Source organism: Mastigoproctus giganteus, chromosome 14, assembly GCF_048544385.1.
Source record: "Mastigoproctus giganteus isolate SK-2022 chromosome 14, ASM4854438v1, whole genome shotgun sequence".
NCBI lineage: Eukaryota > Metazoa > Arthropoda > Arachnida > Uropygi > Thelyphonidae > Mastigoproctus > Mastigoproctus giganteus.
In genome coordinates this window covers 100,922,133-100,945,921 of record NC_143588.1, presented here as the reverse complement: position 1 = coordinate 100,945,921, position 23,789 = coordinate 100,922,133, and the positions used below count along the sequence as shown (strand labels likewise).

At 37.5% G+C, this 23,789-nt stretch overlaps 1 protein-coding gene across 1 annotated transcript in view; it reads right to left on the bottom strand.

Moving 5' to 3' along the window:
• LOC150075445 (uncharacterized) overlaps positions 1-23,789 on the bottom strand; it is a 244,358-nt gene that overhangs the window by 83,422 nt on the left and 137,147 nt on the right. The window contains exons 3-4 of the mRNA XM_090389152.1: positions 12,005-12,072; positions 229-309 (exon numbers count right to left, since the gene is read on the bottom strand). Coding sequence (XP_090245278.1) covers positions 229-309; positions 12,005-12,072 — 149 coding nt within the window. The remainder of the gene's footprint in view (positions 1-228; positions 310-12,004; positions 12,073-23,789) is intronic.

Sequence of the window (23,789 nt, the reverse complement as noted above, 5' to 3'; positions counted from 1 at the left end):
TCTCATAGTAAGCAAGGGTACCATTGGATATTCGACTGCCATTGCTTATACGAACAAATGTCCAGCCATGAAGACATTGGCCATACAGTTCCTACGTAGTACTCGATGGTTGTTATAAGCCATAATAAAAATTGTTTTCATTGTACTTGCTAACAAGAAGTTCATGGAAGTTCTTTGTCTCGGATAACCCAGTTCAGGAAATTGTGATATTTTAAAGATATAACTTACCTCTGAACATGGAGTACAAATGAGCATCAACATTTAACTTTGAACACGCTTGTTTTAAAGATCGATAATCGTCACAGTATGCTAAAAAAAGAAGAAAGGAATTATTATAATACGCTTACATATTATACATAAATAATTATTAATTTTAATTAACATTTATTGATTTTCTTAAATATATTTTCATAAAATAAAAATGACATCACGAAATCCCAGTTCCTTATACACTCTAATACTTTGGGTTGATAATTCTTTGGATTTATTTAAAGAAAATTAGAAAGTCATTGTAGAGTTTTGGGTGTATCAGCAACTTAGATTATATTGCTCCATTTGTACGCTGCTTGCTTTCTGAGGTCTATTGGTTTGTTTGCTGGATGAAAAATGCATGTTTCCGGAAGTAAAAACCGTCGTCTGGGACAAATTAACCCAACCACGTTGTGCCAAAGGCCCATGGAAATTCCTGGTGTCATTGACGGGTTCACACCCGAGTCTTTTACACCCGGTATGGGAAGAACGATGAAAATATCAGCTACCTGCTTGTGCAAAATTTGAAAGAAGATAACAAACTTACTGTATATTATTAGTAGTAGTGTCATATGACGTTGATGGATCCTAGAGGATCAGAATGAACCATGAACTTGATCATCTTATTCAAGGTACGGAGATCTTTAGATTTGTGAAGAACCAAAAATTTGCTTGGTTAGGATATGTTATGAGAATGGATGAGAACAGAACAATTAATAGTATAATGAAATGGAAATCTACAGGGAGGAGGATGAGAGGAAGACCATGAAAAATATGGATGGATGGAGCTGAAAAGGACTTAAAGACCATGAGAATAAGAATTTGGAGAAGTTTGACTTCTGAGAAGGCTTATTGGTGGAACGTCTTGAAGAAGGCTAAGACCCACACTGGGTTATAAAGCCAGAAGAAGAAGAAGAAGAAGAAAAAAATAAATAAAAATCAAATTACTATATTAGGGTTACCCGTAAATGATTACATTAACCCGTATTCGTGTCTGTAAATTGCGTGTGTTCTCTGGTCGATTTGCCTGTTTTGTTGGACGAAAAAACCTCAGTTTCTGAGGGAAAAAACCTTGCTATCTACGCCTGAGACCGTCTAACTCAGCCACGGAGTGAAAAAAGCCCACTAAAGTTCCTCGCGTCATCGACGGGATTCGAACCCGAGCCTTTTCCACCCGGTGTGGGGAGGACGGTGACGATACTACTGTGCTACCCACGCAGACAAGAAGAAGAAGAAGAAGAAGTGTCATACGATGCAAGAAAGCAAGCTTATAAAGCATCATCCAGAAAAAGAAAACCATTTCACTTGTCTATCCCATCCCCGCCAGTAATTTGTCTAGTTCTCCTTTAAATTTATTCAATTTATTCACTTCCATAACAACAGATGGAAGTTTGTTCTAAAAATCAACCACTCTGGCTGAAGGCAACCTTCGCTCATATATTCTGCAACCATCCTTCCTCAAACTCAATTTATACTCCATGTGTGTAACCAAGAGGAAGAATCCATCAGCACTGAGCCTGCTCAATCAGTTCAAAGTCTTAAACACCTCAATGAGATCACCGCGCAGGTGCATAGTCTCCAGATCAGCAAATTGCGAAAATGAAGCCCTTTTCGGTAAGAGAACCGTTTTGTTTCCCTCCCCAGTCTCGTTGTCCTTCTGTACTCGTTTCAGCAGCTTCACATCCTTCCTAAAATAAGGCCTCCAGACTTGTTTGCAGTACTCAAGATGTGGCCTAACCATCCCCTTGTACACAGGAATAATCACCTTCTCGCTAGCAAACTTCTGCCCTTATGGGTAGCACAGTTGGTAGGATCGCTATCCTCCCCACACCGGGTGCAAAAGACCTGAGTTTAAATCCCGTGAGGAATCATTATGGGCCTTTATCACGACGTGGCTCAGTTAGTCGGTTTCAGGCGAGTATAACATGGTTTTTTCTTGCGGAAATTCTGGTTTTTCATCCAGCAAACAGAAAATCGACCACAGACACACGCAATTTACAGATAGAATATCAAAGCAATTTGGCCAGGCCTTTTTCATTTTCCACTACCATAGGTCCAGCCAATTTCCACTACGCTAAGACTTAAAATTAATCTTGTAAGGATTATCAAACTCCAAGTTCCCGATAAGAAGAAGAAGAAACTTAGCAGAATTTCTTTCTTTCCCGATATTTGTTATGAACGGTGTCACATAACTTATAATTAGCGCCAACATCGTTGAAGTAAACAGTTGAAACTGCATATCCAACTCATTAACAAGCAGTTGTTCTAAGTTTCGCTCATCAATTTTCTTACCAGATCACCCCAATGTTGTGCAATATCCAATGCTGGCCATTGTTCAAAAATATCATTCTGTGGAAATAATTTCTGATTACTAGAAGAAGCTCGAGCGATAACTTCACTTCATTACTTCGCTCGACTAATTATTTACAATTATTTTCATCTTCTCTAGCCATTAAGCTTGTATAATTACGTGAACAACGCCAATACTGAAAAGCCAGAGAATTTTATACGTACAATAATTACCGAATTACCTGCCATCTGGCGGATATATTGGGAAACAGTAGCCGTTATGTTTGTTGGTGAACTTTAATCGAAAAGGTTTGTCAGAAAGTATGAAAATTGGAGTTTTATTTAAAAGAAAAGGTATTTTGTATGAATTAATAATCTGTTTTGTTTAATATAAACTACTTCAATACTTTATCTTGAGTGATAAGGTTAAAATAAACTTAAATTTGTTACGTTTATCTAATTAGTCTTAGCTATTCTTTACAGAACGATGCACGTATTTAATTTTCTGTCTATTTTCAAGGATTGGGAATTAATTTGTGTTGGCAGCTATTACTTGTATTGTTATTTTTAATTTTCTGATAAACAACAGTGGATTTTTAGGAGGAGAGTCTCAGTTGTTCCACTAAATCTTGACTAGTTTAATTTAAGGGATAAAAATTGTATATAATTGGAAGTGAAGTGGATGACAGGAAGTGGTTGTTAGATGATAAAAATAAACGCAGATATTCTTATTTGCTGTGACATTAATTCGGTCTATATATATACAAGAAAACATCAAGATGGCTTCGGGCTGCGATGTATAATTAGCGAGCATCACAGTTAAATTTTAATCTATTAACGTTGATGATAATCTTTATGAATATAAAATGCTCATTTTGGTTAATGGATTCCATCATCAGTGAGTCTTGAACTTCGACTCACTTTTTTCATGATCACTTAAAGTCATGCATGCAATTAAAAGTACACTGCTCGATAAAATTAAGAGGACACGTAGAAAACGTGGTGTAACTCGTGCAGCTTGCGATGAAGCTGGACAAAATTTGATATGGTGGTGTACCATAGAAGAACGATGAAATGAGGAGACAGCGAGAAACTTCAGACTGATATAAGAATTACCAAAAAGTCACATGACATCAGTACAGAGTGATCCCTCCAACGGCTGAAGTCTGACAGCGATGAACCGGCTCGATATAAGGACATCTATAAGATTCTGTGGTAACAAATCCCATTCTTCCACCAACGCAGACCTTAGCTCACCAAGTTACCGAGGAGTTGGCTGTCGGCATGCAATATGATACTCAATGGCGTCCCAAACATGTTCGATCGGATTTAATCGTGCTGGCCACGGCACTTGTTGGATATCTTCAGTTTCAAGATATTCCTCCACCACTTGAGCTCTATGTGCAGTCCTGCATCAAAAGAAAATCTGAGCCAACCGCAATCCTAAAAGTCGCATACAGAGTTCGAGGACCTGTTTTCGGTACCTCTGCGCAGTTAGGATACCTCTATCAAAAATATGAATAAGTCCCATTCTCATGTTGGAAGGACGATCCTCGTTGTCCCCACATGAAATAACGTCTCGGATCTGTTTGTAGGATAAAACAGGACTTATTAAAGAAGAGAACTGTACCAAATTTTGTCCCACTTCACGAGTTACACTACGTTCTGTTAATTTTGTCAAGCAGTGTATTTTAAAAATCCAGAAATAAAATTTCAGCGTATATTTTAAAATACGTAGGATTCTTTACCAGTACAGTATGCGTTCAAATATTAGGATTTTTCTGTCTATAAATTTCTCCTGTTTTCTATTAGAGATCAACTCCTTGTGATGTTTCAAGAAAGATAGTGTTGCAGACTTTGACCTTTTTTTAGAAATGTTGGATCAAAGTTTGGTTCATAACAATGGTCCTGCTGTCTAGACTTTGCTGGCAAGATCATTTCCAAAGCTTCATCACAAAGGAAAGGTCTGAACTCATTTTTTTTTCTCACCTGGTTGAATATTCTCTCGCATTGTTATGAAGAAATGGTAAAATGCCAAACATGACTTCCAATAAGTTGTTATATTTCAAGCTTCCTTGTGGGCTTATCAGTTCCCTAAACAAAGGCCACTCTTCATCAACTCTTTCATCTTTCATTATTATTCTCTCTGTACTTATCTCTCATTGGTCATTTATAATTGGACTGACAAGGAAGACAGCCATTACTGATTTATTATCAGGAAGAGGGCTTGTATTTCTATACTCCATCTGCAACGCGACTTAAAGGAGTTGCCATCCCATACATTTATTTTCTTTTAAAAGTAAATCTTTAATGATAGTAGTTTTTAATATACTTTAAGCTGCTTTATTAATCTCCATTGTATTTCTTTAAAAATACAATGGAAAATATAGTGAGAAGGGAAGGGAAGGGAAGGAAAAGGGGCCAACCCTGAAGAGGTGGCAGTTATGCATTAATCTAGAATACAATATCGTATTCGTTGCTGTAATCCAAACAACATGGGAATACTTAAATTTTACAAAAAAAAACTCAAATGAATTAGCAGTAGACTTAGAACTAGTCTAATGGACTCTAACTTTGTCAGCGCCCCCTGGAAGTACTTCTGGTACATCAAAGAGAAACTGGAATATTTCTACCTCTGAAACACACTTAGCATACTGCGATTACCTTCGGATTTGTTTAGCAATTCTCTGGACGTTTTCGCTTACGAGTGTTATTCCCATGACTTGCCCAATATAATTGTAACAAATGGAGCCGAGATTCCCAGAGAGGCAGGGCCACTCGCCTTAATTTCATTTCAAATCTCTTGCTAGGAGCACACCACCAGCACAAGCGAGTTCTCGCATCTCTGTATACTCCGAGGAGACTAATCAGGACGGCTAGCGATTGCCACCGAAATGACCCACTTTCATTGCATTCCAGAAGAGTGGGGGGGGGGGGGTGTTCGTGTAAATGCATTTCATCTGTGTCGCTCCCTCAAGAGCTGTAGGTCTTTCCAGTCAACAGTCATTATACTTAGGGATCTATACATCTTATGAGACTAAGCGAATTGACCAAAACCCAGTCGATGGTACTTGGTCTGCATTGGTCCACGGTTAACGATCGAGCGGTTGGGGTTTGTCAAAAGTGATTTAGCGTTTTACCTTATTTGACACCTGTAAATGTATTGGGGAGGCGAGTATTGCTGGATTAGACGAGGCGAATATTGCAAATTGGAGCCGATTACTCCAGCTAGGCAAAGGTATTAAAAGGAGTCCACGGAATTTATTGTGGAAATTTGCTCATTGGCAAGTTCTGAGATTATTTAAGAGGACTTAAAAGTAGAACGAATGGGAAACGAACACGTAACATCGGCTGAGGACATCCTGCAGAGTGGACTTCTTAAGATTTAATTGGTAGGTGGTGAGGAAAATACCCATAAAGAAGAACATTTGATTATCATGAATGGGAAATCCATGCCTCCATCTGTTTTTAGAAAAATCTATCTGAAAGGGTCTATTTTGATAAAGGCAATAACAATGTTCCAGAAACCTTTACCTCGAAAAATAGAAATTAAAGCGATCTTTTCTATCTTTAAAGAAGCCTTTTCTATGTACACTGCTCGACAAAACTAATAGAGCGAAAATGTTTTTCATGAATATTTCATATAATAGGCATCCTGGCATGCACATTCCGAGTATCCAATAGAAATCGATCAACCATCTTACAGAACTGCAAATTATGCAAATTATTCATGCCTATAAAAACGCGGGTTGCGACCATATCCCTTAATTACCGTTTTTTGCGCATCTTCAGTACTCTGAACAGCAAATCACCTTGGATTAGTTGATTCTTTGAGTTGGCGGGCCGTTGGATGACATGACATGAAGATGGGCAGTCACAGGCGGGTGTGGCACATTAGCTTAATGTGTCACGCACTGTCGTCTCGACATTATGGAAGCAGTTTCAGGAGAGAGGAACCATTACAAGAAGAGCTCGAAAACGCCACCCGAAGGCTAGGTCAACGAGAACAGACCACTCACAGAAAAATGAAGTCTTACGATGTCCTGTCATCAACTGTCTCTTGAGATTGCTGTAAAACATTTCCAACGACTGTGTTAAGAAGGCTCAATTCAAGTGGACACTACGCAAGGAAGCCAGTGGTTTGTATCCAATTAACCATAAACCAACGCAGAGCTCGTCGAAACTGGTGCCATGAACATGTGACTCTTGGAATCTGACAAATGGGGCACAGTTCTGCTTTCTGATGAGTCCCGTTTTAGCCTACAAACAGATTCTAGATGATATTTCGTGTGGAGACAAAGAGGAATGCGGTACCATCCCTCCAACATCAGAGAAAGATACTTAACTGTGGAAGCGGTGCTTTTTGTGGGGCAGAATTATGATCAATGGCAACACCCCCTTCTTCATGATTTTGATATCGGTACCGTAACTGCGCAGAGGTACTGATCTTTTCTTTCAATATTTCAATCTTTCCAAGGATAGCATAGCTCGAAGACAACGAAAATGCCGAGAGATCTCTCAAACGTTTAGAGAATCTGCCAGTAGCAAGTTCCGTGAACTGAGGTTGAGCAAATCGCATCCATTTGCTCCCCACAGTTTCCCAAAGATAAATCGTAACTAAATAGTTACCAACTACGAAAAGTACATTTCCACCTTTCAGCAATGTTTCGTAGATGGTATTAGACAGAACTGCTAGTTCATCCAAACTTCTTTCGATTCATTCTAAAACCCGATGCAGCCCAACAATATGAGAATTTGTTCTCTTTCAAAAATAATAAACTTGACTTCAATGTTGTAGGATTCAAGATAAAAATACCAAAGTCAATTGTAATCTCCCTTCCTGTGAGGAACGCCTTGACCTTACCACGGAATTATTTATGGTACTGCTTGGATCGTCGGTTTTTTTTTTTTTTTTATATAGTTATTGGCGCATCGGCTTCTGTGGCCATTTGTGCACCTCCCAGGTTTTTTGTAGTACTTTGATCCAAGCCCGAGGCGGGATTCGAACCCGCGACCTTTGGGTTGCTAGGCAGGCGCTTTACCCACCCGGCTAGCCCGGTCGGCCTGGATCGTCGGTAAGAACTAGATCAAGAATCAACTCTAGTTCTTTCTGTAACTTATTGAAGCAGACGGCTAATTGATTCAAGAAACCACTTCGGCTAATTGTACTTGCATTTCCACGATTTCCAGTATATAAGAGGGAAATTAAAGTCGCCCATAAATGATGCAGCTGCTCTTGCTTGCCCACCCAATTTACCTAAAAGAACTTTTATCATACTATTTAGAATCTTTTAGCTTGTAACTCATTATTCCCTCACCACTAGTCATCTGAATACCAAAATCTACAACTGGACTTGATAAGGCTCCGGGAAGTCTTGTTGCTGAATTTTGGGAGTTAACTTTTAAATCCCCGCTGGAAATTCAAAACTGCGGAATAACTATTACGTGCTCCACTTTATACTTGACTCCATGACCTTATCGAATAAGAGGCCTCAAGAAAGCGTATGCAGTATTTTTCCAATTCTAAGGACTCATCCCATGTGGCAACTTACTTTTGCATACCGTGTTTAATTATCTGTTAGTGCCAATCGCAAAACATGCCACTTTTTTTAGCCATTGCATGTATATAACCTCTCACCTGTTTGATACGTTTTCTCCACACATCTGTCTATTAACTCCATGTATCTATCAGCTTTCTCTGCGTCTACCAAGTACCGTTCTGATCAATAAAGTCTAGTCATGCTCGCCCAAGTTAGATGGCACCACGACTGAAGCCAAAAAGGGTTTCCAGTCTGGAAAATGACATATTTCTTTTAGTCCGCTATCTTTTTTCCTTTAAAACCTTTCAGAGAGCTAAGTGCGGTGTTCCACATGCCACGTAAGGTACCCACGAATTGGGGAAGAGGGTTGATAAACGGAAATCAACGCCTACCACCGATCATCGTAAAGTGATTTTTTATCTGCAACCAAAATCTCCCATATTCTTTCCTTCCCATCGCATTTCTCTTGTTTCTGAATGAATAGACAACCGATGCCATTATATCTGTGTTGACAGTGATGGCGTCCGTCCAAAGCGACCGGATCAATTGTGTCACATCACTGTCAAAAGCGACACGGAACACGGGAGCTGTCACCTGCGCGCATGGTGTCCCTTGACACAGTCCTGGCACAACCAAAGGATGTCATTCTGTGAAAGCCCCTTGTATACCCTGGTGTCACTGGTCAGTAATCCTGCCTCTGACTGTAGTAATGGACGCTAAAGTGGCTCATGGTGTCGTCACTGTGCCCACGTGCGTTCGTCGAAAATTGCTTCAACTTGGCCGACGTAGTTAGTCTGTTTCTGATAAAACGTTGAAAGTTTCTTGGAGATGAATTTTTTTTTTCTTAAAAAAAAAGAAGAAAATCAGAGAATTTCAGAGGGGAAATATTTAGTCCCTACTGTGACACGTGCATAAAAAATCTTGGCCATCCCCCACCACCCCTTCCAAGTAGCAATAAAATGAGATGAGAACAGAATGGGGAACTTGATGACAAAAGGACACAGCGGGCAAAAGAAAAAAAAAAAAAAATTGAAAACGTTGAAGAAGAACTCTGCGGTACAATGGGATGGTGCAAAATGAAAAACTCTCAAAGTCGATCGATAAGACTTTAAAAAAAGCCAAGTTATCAAACAAGAACGGGGCCAAAAGAAGAAAAAAGATTGGTTTTTCAAAGAATCTCTAAGACAAGGATAAAGAAAATCGGAAAGATCAAATGCTAAAGAGGTCGCAAGACAGGAGATGGATTCTCTTTGGTGGTTCTTATCTTACCTGATTGTTTAAGATTATCATTTCTTTACTATTTAGGTTGTATTTGGCAATACAAAAACCCTTCTGGCTTTCCCTTAAGGGAAAATGTCTTTCCTCTCGTACTTTTTTATGAACTAAGTAAAAGGATTCGCAAAGATGGGACGGAGATTGAAAGCGGAACAGTCGCAAATAGTAAGAAGCAGATGGACTGAAGATAGAATCAAACAGGCAAAAAAAATTCTACGCAACAAAAAACAGTTGGATTGGAAGAACGAAGGTGAAGAGTTTTGTTAGAGATTAATGAAGAAATGAGTAGAGAGGAAGAAGAGAAGAAGAAAAAGGGAAATATAAAGAGAGAGAGAGAGAGATATTATAGGAACATATAGTGAGTAGTTTATTGGCATGTTCGCTGTTCAGCACTGTGGAAAATGCAAAGATTCCCCAATCTAGAACTTCTAGACTGGAGTCAAAAAGTTCCTCCAGGAACCTTGGATCTATTTCCAAACAAACATCAGACCGACCATGGAATACACACAATTTACAGGCCCGATATATTAACTCCTCGTGGCCTTTGTTTCTTGAACACAAAATCTAAATCCAGCTAACAGATAGAAAATAAACCAAAACCAAAAATCTTGTCCTTTTGAGAAAATTTTCTGAATGTTATGTTTTTCATCCATCGAAAATACTCATTTATAATTTATTAATTATTTAGCTTTAAAGTTGCTATGAATTCATTCAGTAAATGATTCAGATGAAACCACAATAGTTACCAGATTATTGAGCAACAAATTAACTATCAATTATTGTATATTTACTCGTATAATCGATATTTGTCGATACAAAGTTCTCCTTCTCACAGGCAGCAGTTAGCTAAGCCTAACGCCGATTGCACATGATAAAAGCAGACGATGGTACAGAGTAGTAAATCTGAAGTGTGCCAATCGATTGGTTCCATATTTCCCCAGCAACGGCAAATACAGCGTTGTCATCGGAAACCCCCATGTGTTACACCATGCTCACCTGGCAAAGCTACATGCTCTATATTCGCTTCCTGGCCATATACTTTTTCGAACATGTGCCACACGAGATTCAGGAAGCCTATCAAGTCATTAGGAGATGTAGACCTTGGATGTAATTGATCGAGCCCGGTACATGGCTCTATATGCTTTCCTGTGTTGCACTAATAATCCAAGAATTATTGCAATTTCCCAGCAACAAATGCTTCTCCGGATCATCCAGAAAGCGATTATTAGCAAGAGAATATATATTGGGATGCACGACATACATTTATGTGAAATTTGGGTAACATGCGGTGAAACTGTCAAACAAATAGACCTTGACCTCTAAGTGACCTGTAAAAATCAAATTTTTAGTGACCACTAAGTGAACTCTAAAATCGGCTTCTGTTTTTCAAAATAAAACAAAATATTTAGAAGTCACTAAAAATTCCATTTTCGTGGGACCCAGTTACTTAGATGGACACTAAAATTAGATTTTTGGAGGGCACTTAGAGGACACTAAAATTAGAATTTTACAGGGCACCTAAAGGACATTAAAATTACATTTTTGTAGGTCACTTAAAGGACACTAAAATTAGATTTTTATAGGCATTTAGAGGACACACACATTTGTTTTTATAGTCACTTAGAGGACTATAAAAATCAAATGTGACAAATAAAAATCAAATGGACATTTGATTTTTATAGTCACTTAGATGATACTAAAAATAACATTTTACTTTTGGAAACATTAAAGGTAGACAAAAATCGACTTTTTTTTAAAACTAAAAACAACAGTTTTAGAAGTCACTAAAAATAAGATTTTACTGGACACTTATAGGTCACAAAATCATATTTTCGTGGGACACAGGTCACTTAGAGGACACTAAAATTAAATTTTTACAGGACACTTGGAGGAAACCACAAATAGCATTTTACTTTTAAAAATGTTAGAGGTAGACAAAATGGACTTTTAATTTTCAAAATAAAACCAAAATTTTTAGAAATCACTAAAAATTTGATTTTACAGGGCACTTAAGAGGACACTAAAGATAGAATTTTAGTTTTGGAAATGTGAAAGGTAGACAAAAGGGACTTTTGCTTTTTAAACTAAAACTTTTAGGAGTCACTAAAAATTAGATCTTACCGGACACTTAGAGGTCACTAAAAGTTATATTTTCATGGGACACAGGTCACTTAGAGGACACTAGAATTAAAATTTTACAGGGCACTTAGAGGACACTAAAACTAAATTTTTACAGGGCACTTAGAGGACATTAAAATTAGATTTATAGGTCATTTAGAGGACACTAAAATTATATTTTTATAGGTCACTTAGAGGACACTAAAATTATATTTTTATAGGTCACTTAGAGGACACTAGAATTAGATTTTTACAGGGCACTTAGAAGGACACAAATTAGATTTATAGGTCATTTAGAGGACACTAAAATTATATTTTTATAGATCACTTAGAGGACACTAGAATTAGATTTTTACAGGGCACTTAGAAGGACACAAATTAGATTTATAGGTCATTTAGAGGACACTAAAATTATATTTTTATAGGTCGCTTAGAGGACACTAACATTATATTTTTATAGATCACTTAGAGGACAATAAAAATGGAGTTTTACTTTTAGAAATGATAAAGGTAGGCAGAATTAGCAAACTTACTTTCTCTGTACTGTAGGACATTGAAATGCTTTTCATAGATAACAACACATCTGAAACACTTCTCCTTACTAAAAAGGGAAAAAAAAGAAAGAAAATATTATTACTACAAATTATTGAGAAAATAAAGAATATGTGCTCAGTTTAAAAAATATAAAAAACGGTTATAGACTGAGAGGATTTATTTTCCAAATACTTAAAAATAATTACCCAAACGCAAATTGTAATTTGTGAACATCGCCTCCTTTCAATGAGTCATGGACTCGATTTCAGAAAGAAAAAGGTGTCTTATTAAATTTGCATTTTATAAATAAAAATTTCAAAACAAAATTAAAATCTTCGTAGCAATGTTAAAATAATTAATTAACACAAGCGATTTTTATAAATAAAAAAATCAGAAAAAATTACACAATAATTGGAATTTAAAATAAAATTTGCACGACATTCAAAGATTACAAAAGCCAATATAAAGCGAATAATTGTTCCAACAAGGATAATTTAAATGCCAATTGCAGAATAGGTAACCAATAAAGAATTAATTCTTTATATTCGTATTAATTATTAATATTAATTACTATAAATGCACTTCGGTTAGAAAATATATAATTATGAAATTCGAATATTGTGTGAATTTCTCCACTAGAGGGCGTTGTATTAAAGAAGTATGGTAGAATGGCTCAAATCTACAAGTAGTGTAATCCCTAGAAATCCATAAATATTCATTCGCTATTCCACTGAATGGGAGCACCCCCTAAAGTCTCAGCATTCCTACAAAGATATTTAATAGGGTACCTTACCTTTATTTCCCAGAAGACAACCCAATCAAAGATTCTTATCTCTTGTATATTTACCGTCCCGATAAAGGCGCTTAAGAAAATAGTCCACAGTGAATTGGAACGACTTAGCATCATTTTCTTCTTCTTTCGTTCCAATCAATCTCTATTAGGGGGCACAGTGTTTGCTCCGGTCCTCCTGGCTTCCAGTATGGATACTCTGATACAAACTTGTAACGTGGCTCCATTTATAGAAACTGGGGAAGAAGTTTATTGTTGGAAGAGACACAAATACGTTCTCTGTTCAAGCAACAGAGACCTCTAGAAACCCCTTCGAGGAACACAAGGGGGTGGACAATGTGCCGAGTGCCTCCCTCAATGTTCCCTAACTCAACAAAGAGTCTCTCTGAGGACTACCGGGTACTCAGGAATTGGGGACGGCAAAGGCAAGTTGTGGGACTTTGTCAGGCCTATTTGCTATCGATTATTTGCTTAAGTTGATTACAACTGAAGGAACTAATCGATTTTTTTCTTTTTAGACGGTCCCTCTTTGGAGTTCGTCATCTCCTGGGTCAGTGTAACGTAGGACTCTTGAAAACTCATGGACGCATACAAATGACGAGTCTCCTACTTTATGTTTAGATGACAAATTAAGGCAACCTTGGTCAGAACGGATTCAGAGTAGGCAGATAAAGCATCGAAGAAATCCGATTTAGGAGCTATAGAAATGAATCCTCATGGCTATTAACTTCTTGTGTGTTGCGTTCAAGGGGATCAACACACTTTTAAAATATACTATTTTGAAGTCACGTGTAGTTAATACGACCTAATTCAATTTCAAGATCCAAAGTTTAATTTTACTTAGGAGTATTTATTTAATGAGAATTGTGATTTAAAACATTTGGAAACGGATCCATTAAGAATCTTTGTCGATTTTATCCAATATTTTTCCTGGATTTTATATTTTATAATGTCTAATAGAGAAGACTTCCTTTGTGCAACAACCTTATTTAATTACAAACCAGAGAATAATAATTTAAAAATATGTAGCATACAGTGGATAAAGTAAATTGCTGAATAAACCCCCTATAAGTTACTACCCTCATCTTCAGGAGGGGATTTACTTATCCTTTTGTGTACAGGAGGCGTTCTGGTCTATAAATACCTAAGAAAACAATTTAAAATTAGTAGGACGTTTTAAAGTTGCTTATCTACCACCATTTAATAAAATATACACTCACTGGCCAAACAATTTGAAACCTTTTGTTGCAATTGTTGAGTTGTAGGAGCATTAGCGACTAAGGCCATATTGCTCAGTGTATATTGTCTCTGAATTACATGACTAAAAAGCTGAGTTTCTGGGAGAGAAAAACCATGCTACCCTCACCTGACTGACTCAGACACGTTGTTAAAAAGGCCCATGAAAATTCATCGACGGGACTCGAACTCAGATCTTTACCACCTGGTGTGAGACGAGGGTGATCCTACCAACTGTGTTACCCATTAGGGCAGCTTTAAAAGGAAGAAATAATGATTAAAAACAATGTATGCAAAGAAAGACCCATTGTCTTGTCTTGGGGGAGTTGAAAAATGTGGGATTTGGTAGTCGTGTGCCTACGAAAGCCACTTCTTTCTGTGAAAAATCGAAAGATTGAACTGAAATTATGCTGCCAACTCCAGGACTGAACTGTCGAACAGCGAAAAAAGATCGTGTGAGCTGAGTCTCGATTTACGCTTTTTTGAACTAATGGTTAAGTGTGGCTTGAATCACATGCATCCAGATGACTCGTGTCCACCTCTCAAGGAATTCGAAGTGGTATCATTGTATGAAGTATGTTCTGTTGGTAGGGACTCGATCCGCTCATACCATTAGAAGGTCAAGTTATCTCCAATGAATATCTTTCTGTGGATTGGGTCCAACTCCACCCTGTAGTAGTTAGTTTTTACCTGGATTGCAACAGATTCTTTCCAGAAGACAACGCAACTTGAAATACGTAATTTCCGATACTGAATTCAGTCCAGTGGACTGAATCAATGATATGCCACAGAAACATTTCCCACACAATTATTCCATCTTCCTCAACTTATGCAATTAGGGAGATAAGGATCCCCTGTAGCTCCCTGAACACCCCGACCCTACTTATATCCAAAAGACTGGAAATCTGGATTCCTTTCACCACGGTACATATTTTCAGACCCAATCAAGGCGACTGAAACACCACTAATGTTTTTAATTTTGTTTTTATTTAAATTGGAACCATTTGAGGAATTGCAGACAGAATGTCGGCTAACGAAGTGCACTTCAATTTTCTTCAAGGATTTGAATAACACCAACTGAATGAATCAGTAAACTCACCAGTTGAGCTTACTGACTCAGGATGCCACGAAAAGTACTGGAAATACACTATACAGCAGCAGTTTTTTGAACAAACTTGGTGATTGATACTTATAGCAGCATGTCTGAGAGAGAGAGAGCTTTTGTTGTAGTTGTAGTAGTGAGGTTTTAGGCCATGTTGCTCCTTGTATGCTATCTATAAGTTTCTTGTATGTGGTTTTACTCGATTTTCTCTTTTCTGGATGAAACACCACTGTTTCCGGAGAAAAATCCATGCTACCCTCGCCTGAGATCAACTAACTCGACCACGCTGTAAAAAAAAAAAAAGACCTATAAGAAATCCTCTGGTTATTGACAGGATTTAAACTTTCCTTTCCACCCGGTTGGGGTGGGAGGACGGTGACCAAATATGTTACTCACGAGGGTTACAGGCTTTGGAATACAGTAGAATGTTATGTTAAGCAACTGAGGCGTGAAGAGTCAAGTTTTGGAGTTATGGGATTAACTTTGAGTAAGTTTAATAGTGTTGCTTGCTCTGTTTTTTACACAAACCTGCTCTGTTTTTACACTAATGTTAGAAAAAGATAATATCTAGGAAGAGGTTTAGTTAATCCTATTGATTGTGGTGGTTTGGTAGGCTTTAATTAGCAGTGACAAGTTAACTTAATTCATCAAAGGGACAAAAGATTCCTAGATCCTGGACTTTGTTGTTTATGCTTCCCAGCAAAGGATGATAGGAAAAACAACCAAAGCATGTCTTTGTTACCTTTTGACAAAGACATGCTTTGAAAAATCAAATACTTATATTGAGAACTAAGCTGGCCGAATTCTTGAAGATTACACTTGAAGGTCAAACGAGATCGAAACATATGGTTCTTCCTGAATCTCTATTAACTGAAGGATATAATTGGAAAGGATTAAAAAAGGATATAATTGCTGAAATATTGCTCGTTTGTCTTGATTTATTTGACGACTCCATCTAACAAAGGTGAGGACACTTTGAGATCACTCTTCTGATTTATAGCCAAAGTTTGACAGCTTTCGAAAATCCTCCAAAGCCAATTAACAAAAACTTTTGTAAGTTTTTGTTTTCGAAATCTCGGACTAAATCCCATGCACTTATATAAAAAGTTTGCAAGGAAAATTAGCTAAAAATTCAGAAATAAGAAAAAGTATTTTGGAGAATATGGTACCTACGATCTCTGTCTCAACAGATCCATAGTTGGACTACTTTGGTGTTTTTTTGTTTCGATGTATTGAAGAGATTCGGAGATTGTTCCAGACAGCCCAACCAGAGTTATTTCGTGAGAAATGTAGCTCATAAAACAGGGAAAATTACTCTGAAATTTTCTGTGATCGGTTTTCCTGCTTGCTGGATGAAAAACTCGAGTTCATGGAATCAAATTTCCAAAACGATTTGAAAAAGGTTCTTCTTCATTGGAAATAAAGCCAAAGTTTTAATTATCGCACGATGTAGAACACATTTTCATGGCCATGGAAGAGAAAATTGGGTCAGCCCTTCAGGCTGACCCCAAATAACTGGAAAATAACCTTAAATGATATCATTATCCCTTAAAAATGAGAATGTTCCTAAATGATAAAGCGTCTGATGGTAAAGGATACCGTTATTCTTTAAGATTGAGGACATCCTAACGGATCCGTAGAGGTTAATGCATCCGATGATGAATTATACACATATCTTTAAATAATAAAGATATACGCGAAAGATAAAGGATGTCCTTCAAGGATAATGGAATATCTCAAAATTGGACATCACTATGGATTACAACATTTAGAGCAGCATCTGTTGGATAAGTTGTGTGGACAATAGATACAGGCTAACGGAATGAAAGGATCACATGCTGAGAATTCTCAAAGTGTCTGTCATGTTTTGCCTTAAAAATCCGTATAAGTCAAAGAGGAGTCAACCAATTCTTTTCTTATTTACATCTCAAAGAATTCACAAAACTTTCCTCGCAAATAAAAATCATCAAATCTAATGGGTCCTTCTAATCCAATGTCCCAAGGGTCGGCTACTTAACACGATTACTCCATCGCTTTAAAAGAAAACAACAAAAACATCCACCAAAGACTGCAGAACCTCTCACATTTCACTAAGGCCATTAAAACAAACTCCAAACTTGGTGAGCTTAATACGACTCCACAAAGCACCTCTTACATTATGTTTTTCTCATTTCCTCAAACAATATTAAAAGCATTCTTAATATTGATGACGTATCGTGGGTGTTCAAAAGGAAAAGATGGCATTAAGGGAGTCGACCGAAAAGCGAGATCAATCGATGACCATAAATTTGAAAGTTGCCATTCCATTCATTCTTTTGATATACTCCACCATCTAAATAAGTGGCTATTACAGTTAATAAGACATATAAAAGTTCTCTAGGAGTCTTCGACTGTTCCCCAGTGTATATTTAAAAGGAGAAAACAGTTTTCTTTTATGGGTTTTTAAGAGCGATAATGAGAAACGCTTACTGGAGTGGTTCATTTTTAACAGTTATTTCATGTTCCAATGGCCATGCCTTTCCGAAGAATATTTTAAACGATTTCTATAAAATCTCTGGAGTGAGCAAAACACTTATTTGTAATTTACGTCAATGGAAAAGATTTGGGGGACGCTTGGAATTATCGCTTTTGGCCACCCCTAATGAATAGAATTTTATGGTAAATGTACTTATTTATTCTTTGGGTTTGGCTTTCTCCAGGATCAAAAGAAGAATCCGTTTGCAATATGGCTGACGTTTAATAAAATTTTCCTGATGCGTTGGTCATTTTGTAAAGTGCGTTTTTCTTGGGTGGATAGTGTTGGTGTAGGGGGAGGGTGAGAGGGGGACGAGGAGGGCGTGGTGTTTTGGATGAAAAGAAAATGTTGGAGAAATCGTGGAGAGTAAATATCGGTTTGTTTTTAAAGTGCGACGCAGTGACCAATCAGAGGAGGATTTCTGTGAGGTTCTTTCTTCGCATGACTGCTTTACAGCCAAGTTTAATGTGGATTGCTCATGCGAAGAAAATGGTTTTAAAGATGGGTTGGATTGAGTAATGGAAGGAGTCCATAAAATCACTATCAAGGAAATAAAAACGAAATAGTGGATTAAAAGAAGAAATTAGAGAGAGAGAGAGAGAGAGAGAGAGAGAGAGAGAGAGAGAGGGAGAGAGAGAGAGATTGAAGATACGAATAACTGCTTTAATTATTATAAAAGCGACTTAGATATACATTGTGTCCAGTTTATTGGGTGCAACATTAATGTCATATGATCATGGTGTTTATTATTAGTGAATTAAAAGAAGAAATTAGATAGCGAGAAAGAGAGAGGGAGGTTGAACGTATCTTTAATTGCAAAAACGACTTAGATATACACTCAGTGTCCACTCTATTGGGTGCATCATCAACAACATGCGATTATGGTGTGCATGGGACTGACATCCCAGGGTAATGGAAGTATCTCCAACAATGCGGATGGTTTATTTTTTGTTTAGTTTCTCGCGGCACGATTGCTAAGGCTGTGAGGCGTCGGTGTGCAGTGTAGGGGACGTGTGTCACTTTATGAAGATGTAATTTATACAGTTTAAGCCTTAAAGTCGATTTCGTGTCCATATTAATTCAATAACATAATATCATATATATGACGTCATTTATGATTTAAATGAATTTTTCGAATTGTTTTTGGTGTACTGTGTATTATGTCAATCAGTTGTGCTTGTTCTATGGCTGGTTTGAAAACTTTAGCGATGAAAAACCCAAGTTTCTGGAGTGAGTGGGCAAATTCATGCAATTATAAGCTGAGGCCGGCTATGTTGGCCAAGGTTTGAAAGAGTGAAGTAGAATGTTCTGAGGTTTTTTTTATTGGGCGCAGATGGATCCCTTGATCTTCATGGACCAGTAAAGTCCTTTTGGAGATTAATCAATGCTAGATTCCCGACAAAAAGGTATAAAACTATAAATAGGGACTTTTGCTCCTTTATTCGCTGTCAACTTTTACATTCATTATTTTTGTAAACTTCTTTATTCTTCGTTCACTTTCTGAAAAGTTTCCAAATGTTAAAAACTCCAAGGCCCATTTGTACCCTTCGTGTCTCAACGATACACGTACCAGGCCACAAGTTCAAAGCTGTTGTTTCGGGGGCAAAAGTTCAACTTGGTTGTTTGTGCAAAAAACCAAACCTTTTCATTGTGTAATCCGGGATACAAAGCACGTCTTTGTGCGCAGTACTCGTGTTTTATCTTTTAATTACGCCAACCTTTCATACATTCGGGCACCTACGCTCTGTAACACATCAGTTCATCGTACAACGACCTCAGAATATTTAAGTGGCTAATATTTTAACTTGGCCCGCGTCATCCTGATGAAGGAGTACTTTCGCCTACACCAGCTGCAGTACCAGGAGGATTGAAGATAGCAACAGCTCATCAGGGAAAGCTTTTTTATATGTGTGACCCAACGAGTTTAATTCGCTCTCTTGCTAATCTTTCGATGCGCATGTGGTCTACTCATTAGGCTGAAAGGGTTGTAAACTACAGTCGTGATCAGCATTCACAGAAAACACACCATTTGTTGTCTGTGCGCATCTCTGTTTCGATATCTGTACCATCTTTATGCAAATATACTCTCACGATTCTTCAAATGTGTGGCAGAGTTCCATTTTTTCACTTTTCATAATTGAATGAGTTGATTTCGTTTGCTTCTCTGCTCTGTGAGCCGCATATTAGTTTGAAGGTGCCAAATCGGCATTAAATGGAGGCTATCGTAAACCGTTCACTCTGTTGCACAGTCTTGCATTGTGGAGTAAGAAGTTAACTCCATCATCAAGAAGCTCATTCATCTGTCAAGTGAATTTTTTGAATTTTTACCTGCAAGTCAGTTAAACGCCAAGGTAACTAAGTCCATGAGGCGTCGATATATTGTGTCTATAAATTGTCTGTATTCTGTGGTTGATTTGGCTATTTGAACGAAAAAATCTGAGTTTCTGGGGGAAAAAAACAAGAAAACGTCGGCTGAAATCGACTAACTCAGCCACGTTGTGAAAGAGAGCCATAGAAATTCCTTTCGTTATTGAAGGGATTCGAACCCGGGCATTATACATCTCGTGTGGGGAGGGAAAGGAAGTCAATCAGGTCACTTACGTCTAATTTGTCAGATTTGTATTATTTTATAAATATTAAATAATTGTTAATAATTAATAATAATTATGCAAATATGCTGAGTTATTTTAGTAAGGGGCGGCCAGTTTTTTCGGGGCTACAGTCTGCAGTACTCCACGTATTTTTCCTAGCAGAGCGAGCCCCAACAGCTTATACTGCGCATGCGAACTACTGAACTGCAGCCCGATTCGCAGTTGTATTTCTATGGCATGTCTTGTTTTTCAAGAGAATGTTGGACACTTTACTTGCAGATTTGTTCTCGTAGTAAGGAACTGAAAGGGAGAGTGATAGACGAAGAAAGAAATACAGATATAATAGACGGAAGGAAGAGAAATGCAATCCTTCCAAGGAAACAGAAATGGTTGGTCTGATGGATATCAAGAAAACAGAAAGGAAAACATGAAGGAAGACAGAGAGAGAGAGAGAGAGAGAGAGAGAGGTAACCAGCAAACTAAGAGACACAGATGGTGTAAAGAGAGAATGAAAGAAACAGTACTAAGAGAAAAAGAGAGAGAGAAACAGACGAGATCAGGAGAAAGAAACAGGACTGATGGATAAAGAAATATAGAATGGGAAGAAAAGAAGGAGAAAAGAAAGCGACACAGAATAGAGAGAGAAAAAAAAGGAACGAACAGAGTGAGAGAAACGGAAAGATGATGTGAAGAGAGAAAGAAAGAAACAGAACTAGAAAAGAAACAGAATATAATGAGAGAGAGAAAGAGAGAAGGAAAGAACAGGGTGAGAGAAACAGATAGAAATGAAGATGTAATTAGATAATGACAGAACAGCACTGAAAGAAAGAGGGAGAAAAATCAAGAAATAGAAAGATGTAAACAGAGGTCTAAGAGAAATAGATGGCATAAAGAGAGAGTGAAAGAAACAGTAGAGAGAGAGATACAGAAGAGTTCGACAAAAAGAAAGAAAAAAACAAGAGACCGAGAAAAAGAAACAGGACTGATGGATAGAGAACGAGGAAAAAAGGAAGAGAGCGCGAAACAGAATAGAGAGAGAGAGAAGGAAAGAAACGGAAAGATGATGTGAAGAGAGAGAATAAAAGAAACAGAACTGGAAAAGAAACAGAACAGAACGAGAGAGAGAGAGAGAGAGAGAGAGAAGAAAAGAACAGGGTGAGAGAAACAGATAAAAATAAAAATTTAAACAGATAATGACAGAACAGCACTCAAAGAGAGAGAGAGAGAGAGAGAGAAACAGAAAAGAATCGACAAAAAGAAAGAAAGAAACAAACAAGAGACTGAGAGAAAGAAACAGGAGTGATGGATAGAGACAGATAGAGAAAGAAGAAAAAAGGAAGAGAGCTCGAAACAGAATAGAAAGAGAGAGAGAGAAAAGGAAAGAACGGAGTGAGAGATACGGAAAGATGATGTGAAGAGAGAATGAAAGAAACAGAACTGGAAAAGAGAGAGAGAGAGGAACAGAAAAGATGGAAAGAACGAGAGAGAAAGGAACCGAAAAGAGGGAGATGATTGAGAGAGAAAGAAACAGAATTGGGCGACTGAGAGAAAAAAAGAGAGAAGAAAAGAACAGGGTGAGAGAAACAGATAAATGTAAAAATTTAAACAGATAATGACAGAACAGCACTCAAAGAGAGAGAGAGAGAGAGAAACAGAAAAGATCGACAAAAAGAAAGGAAGAAAGAAATAAGAGACTGAGAGAAAGAAACAGGACTGATGGATAGAGACAGATAGAGAAAGAAGAAAAAAGGAAGAGAGCTCGAAACAGAATAGAGAGAGAGAGAGAAAAGGAGAGAACGGAGTGAGAGATACGGAAAGATGATGTGAAGAAAGAATGAAAGAAACAGAAGTGGAAAAGAGAGAGAGAGAGGAACAGAAAAGAATGAAAGAACGAGTAAGAAAGGAACCGAAAAGAGGGAGATGATTGAAAGAGAGAGAAAGAAAGAGAATTGGACGACAGAGAGAAAAAAAAGAGAGAAGGAAAGAACAGGGTGAGAGAAACAAAAGGATGATATAAACAGATAACGACAGCACAGCACTGAAAGAAAGAGAGAGAGAGAGAGAAATCAAGAAAGAGAATAAAGTAAACAGAGGTCTAAGAGAAATAGATGATATGAAGAGAGAATGAAAGAAACAACAGAGAGAGAGAGAGAGAGAGAGAGAGAGAAAGAAGGAAAGAAAGGAGCGAGAGAGAGAAACGGAAAGATGATGTGAAGAGTGAATGAAACGGAACTGGAAAAGAGAGAGATGGAAAGAACGATGAGAGAAGATGGGAAGAACGAGGAGAGAAAAGAGAGAAGATAGAAAGGAACAGAATGCAGAGAGAGAGAGAAACTACAAGAAAAAGAAACTATTTTCTTTGTCAGAAAAAAATGAAACATGCAGTGCAAAAGTATAAGTAATAGAGAGAAGAAATCGTGTTCATTTAATTAGGAAAGTTCGACGAATGCTAAAACTGAACGCTGGCGTCGATTCGTCACGTGTTTTGTTTACTGCGATCGTCATTAAAATGACCGTGACGCCACCCGAAACTGTTTTCCGATTAAAATTCTTCGCGTGTTTCGGACACGCTCGCCATTTATTCCCGATAATTTATGGCAACAAACAAACAAACAAACGGCAGAAAACAAGAACCGCCTCGCAAACACCCAACTTAATCTACATCCGCCAAAAAAAATATTCCTTTTTATTTCGACGAGCAATAATCGTCCGTAATCAGCACCTCGATTAGCTTCTTACGTCCCGAAATCTCCAAGCGGTGCTTTGTGTATCAACTTCCGTCACTGCATGATTAGTTCCGTTTTAAATCATTCCTCAACACCCCCCCAAGAGGAACCGGAAGCTATTTTCGGCTTAATAAGTATCAATACGCGTATACGCTTCATTTTTGTTTAAGGTAAAATTCCAATTAATGAATAGCATTACAAAAAAAACTCACTAGGTGGTGCTATTACCAAAACTACGTAATGACATCTAATAAAATACGAAGAGGGAATTTCCAATTCTCTAAACGCTTTTCTTTCCTTAAAATATTTACCAAAACAACCCATGTGTATAAATAAACATCAGAAATTATCTCTGCATCTTTTTTTATTAATAAAATACATTAAAACATAAAAAATAGCCCAAAGTAGCCACTGCAACCATTAAACGACATTACGCACTTATTAAATATATACATTTTAGCCCAATATCAGCCCAATTTCTGTTTCCACCCGAATTTCGTCATTTTATAATTACATTTTCGATTTTGATTAACATTAAGGTGTATTTGAGTTCAGGTAACCGCATATAAGATCGAGAAATTACCATATTTACTCTGTCCAGAATCCGAAGCACTATTTGTGTACAGGAACATAAAAGACATCGTGGTCATAAAAAAAGATTCATTGCAGCATTCTCTTCTCCCTACCATGTGTACGATCTCCTACTACTACAGAGTCTGTTGCCTCAAGTCAGAGAAACCAGCAAGGGTTTATATATTGGAAAAGCAGGCACTCGTATGGATAGAATGAAAGAGAGAGAGAGAGAGGGCGGGTGTATAGTTCGA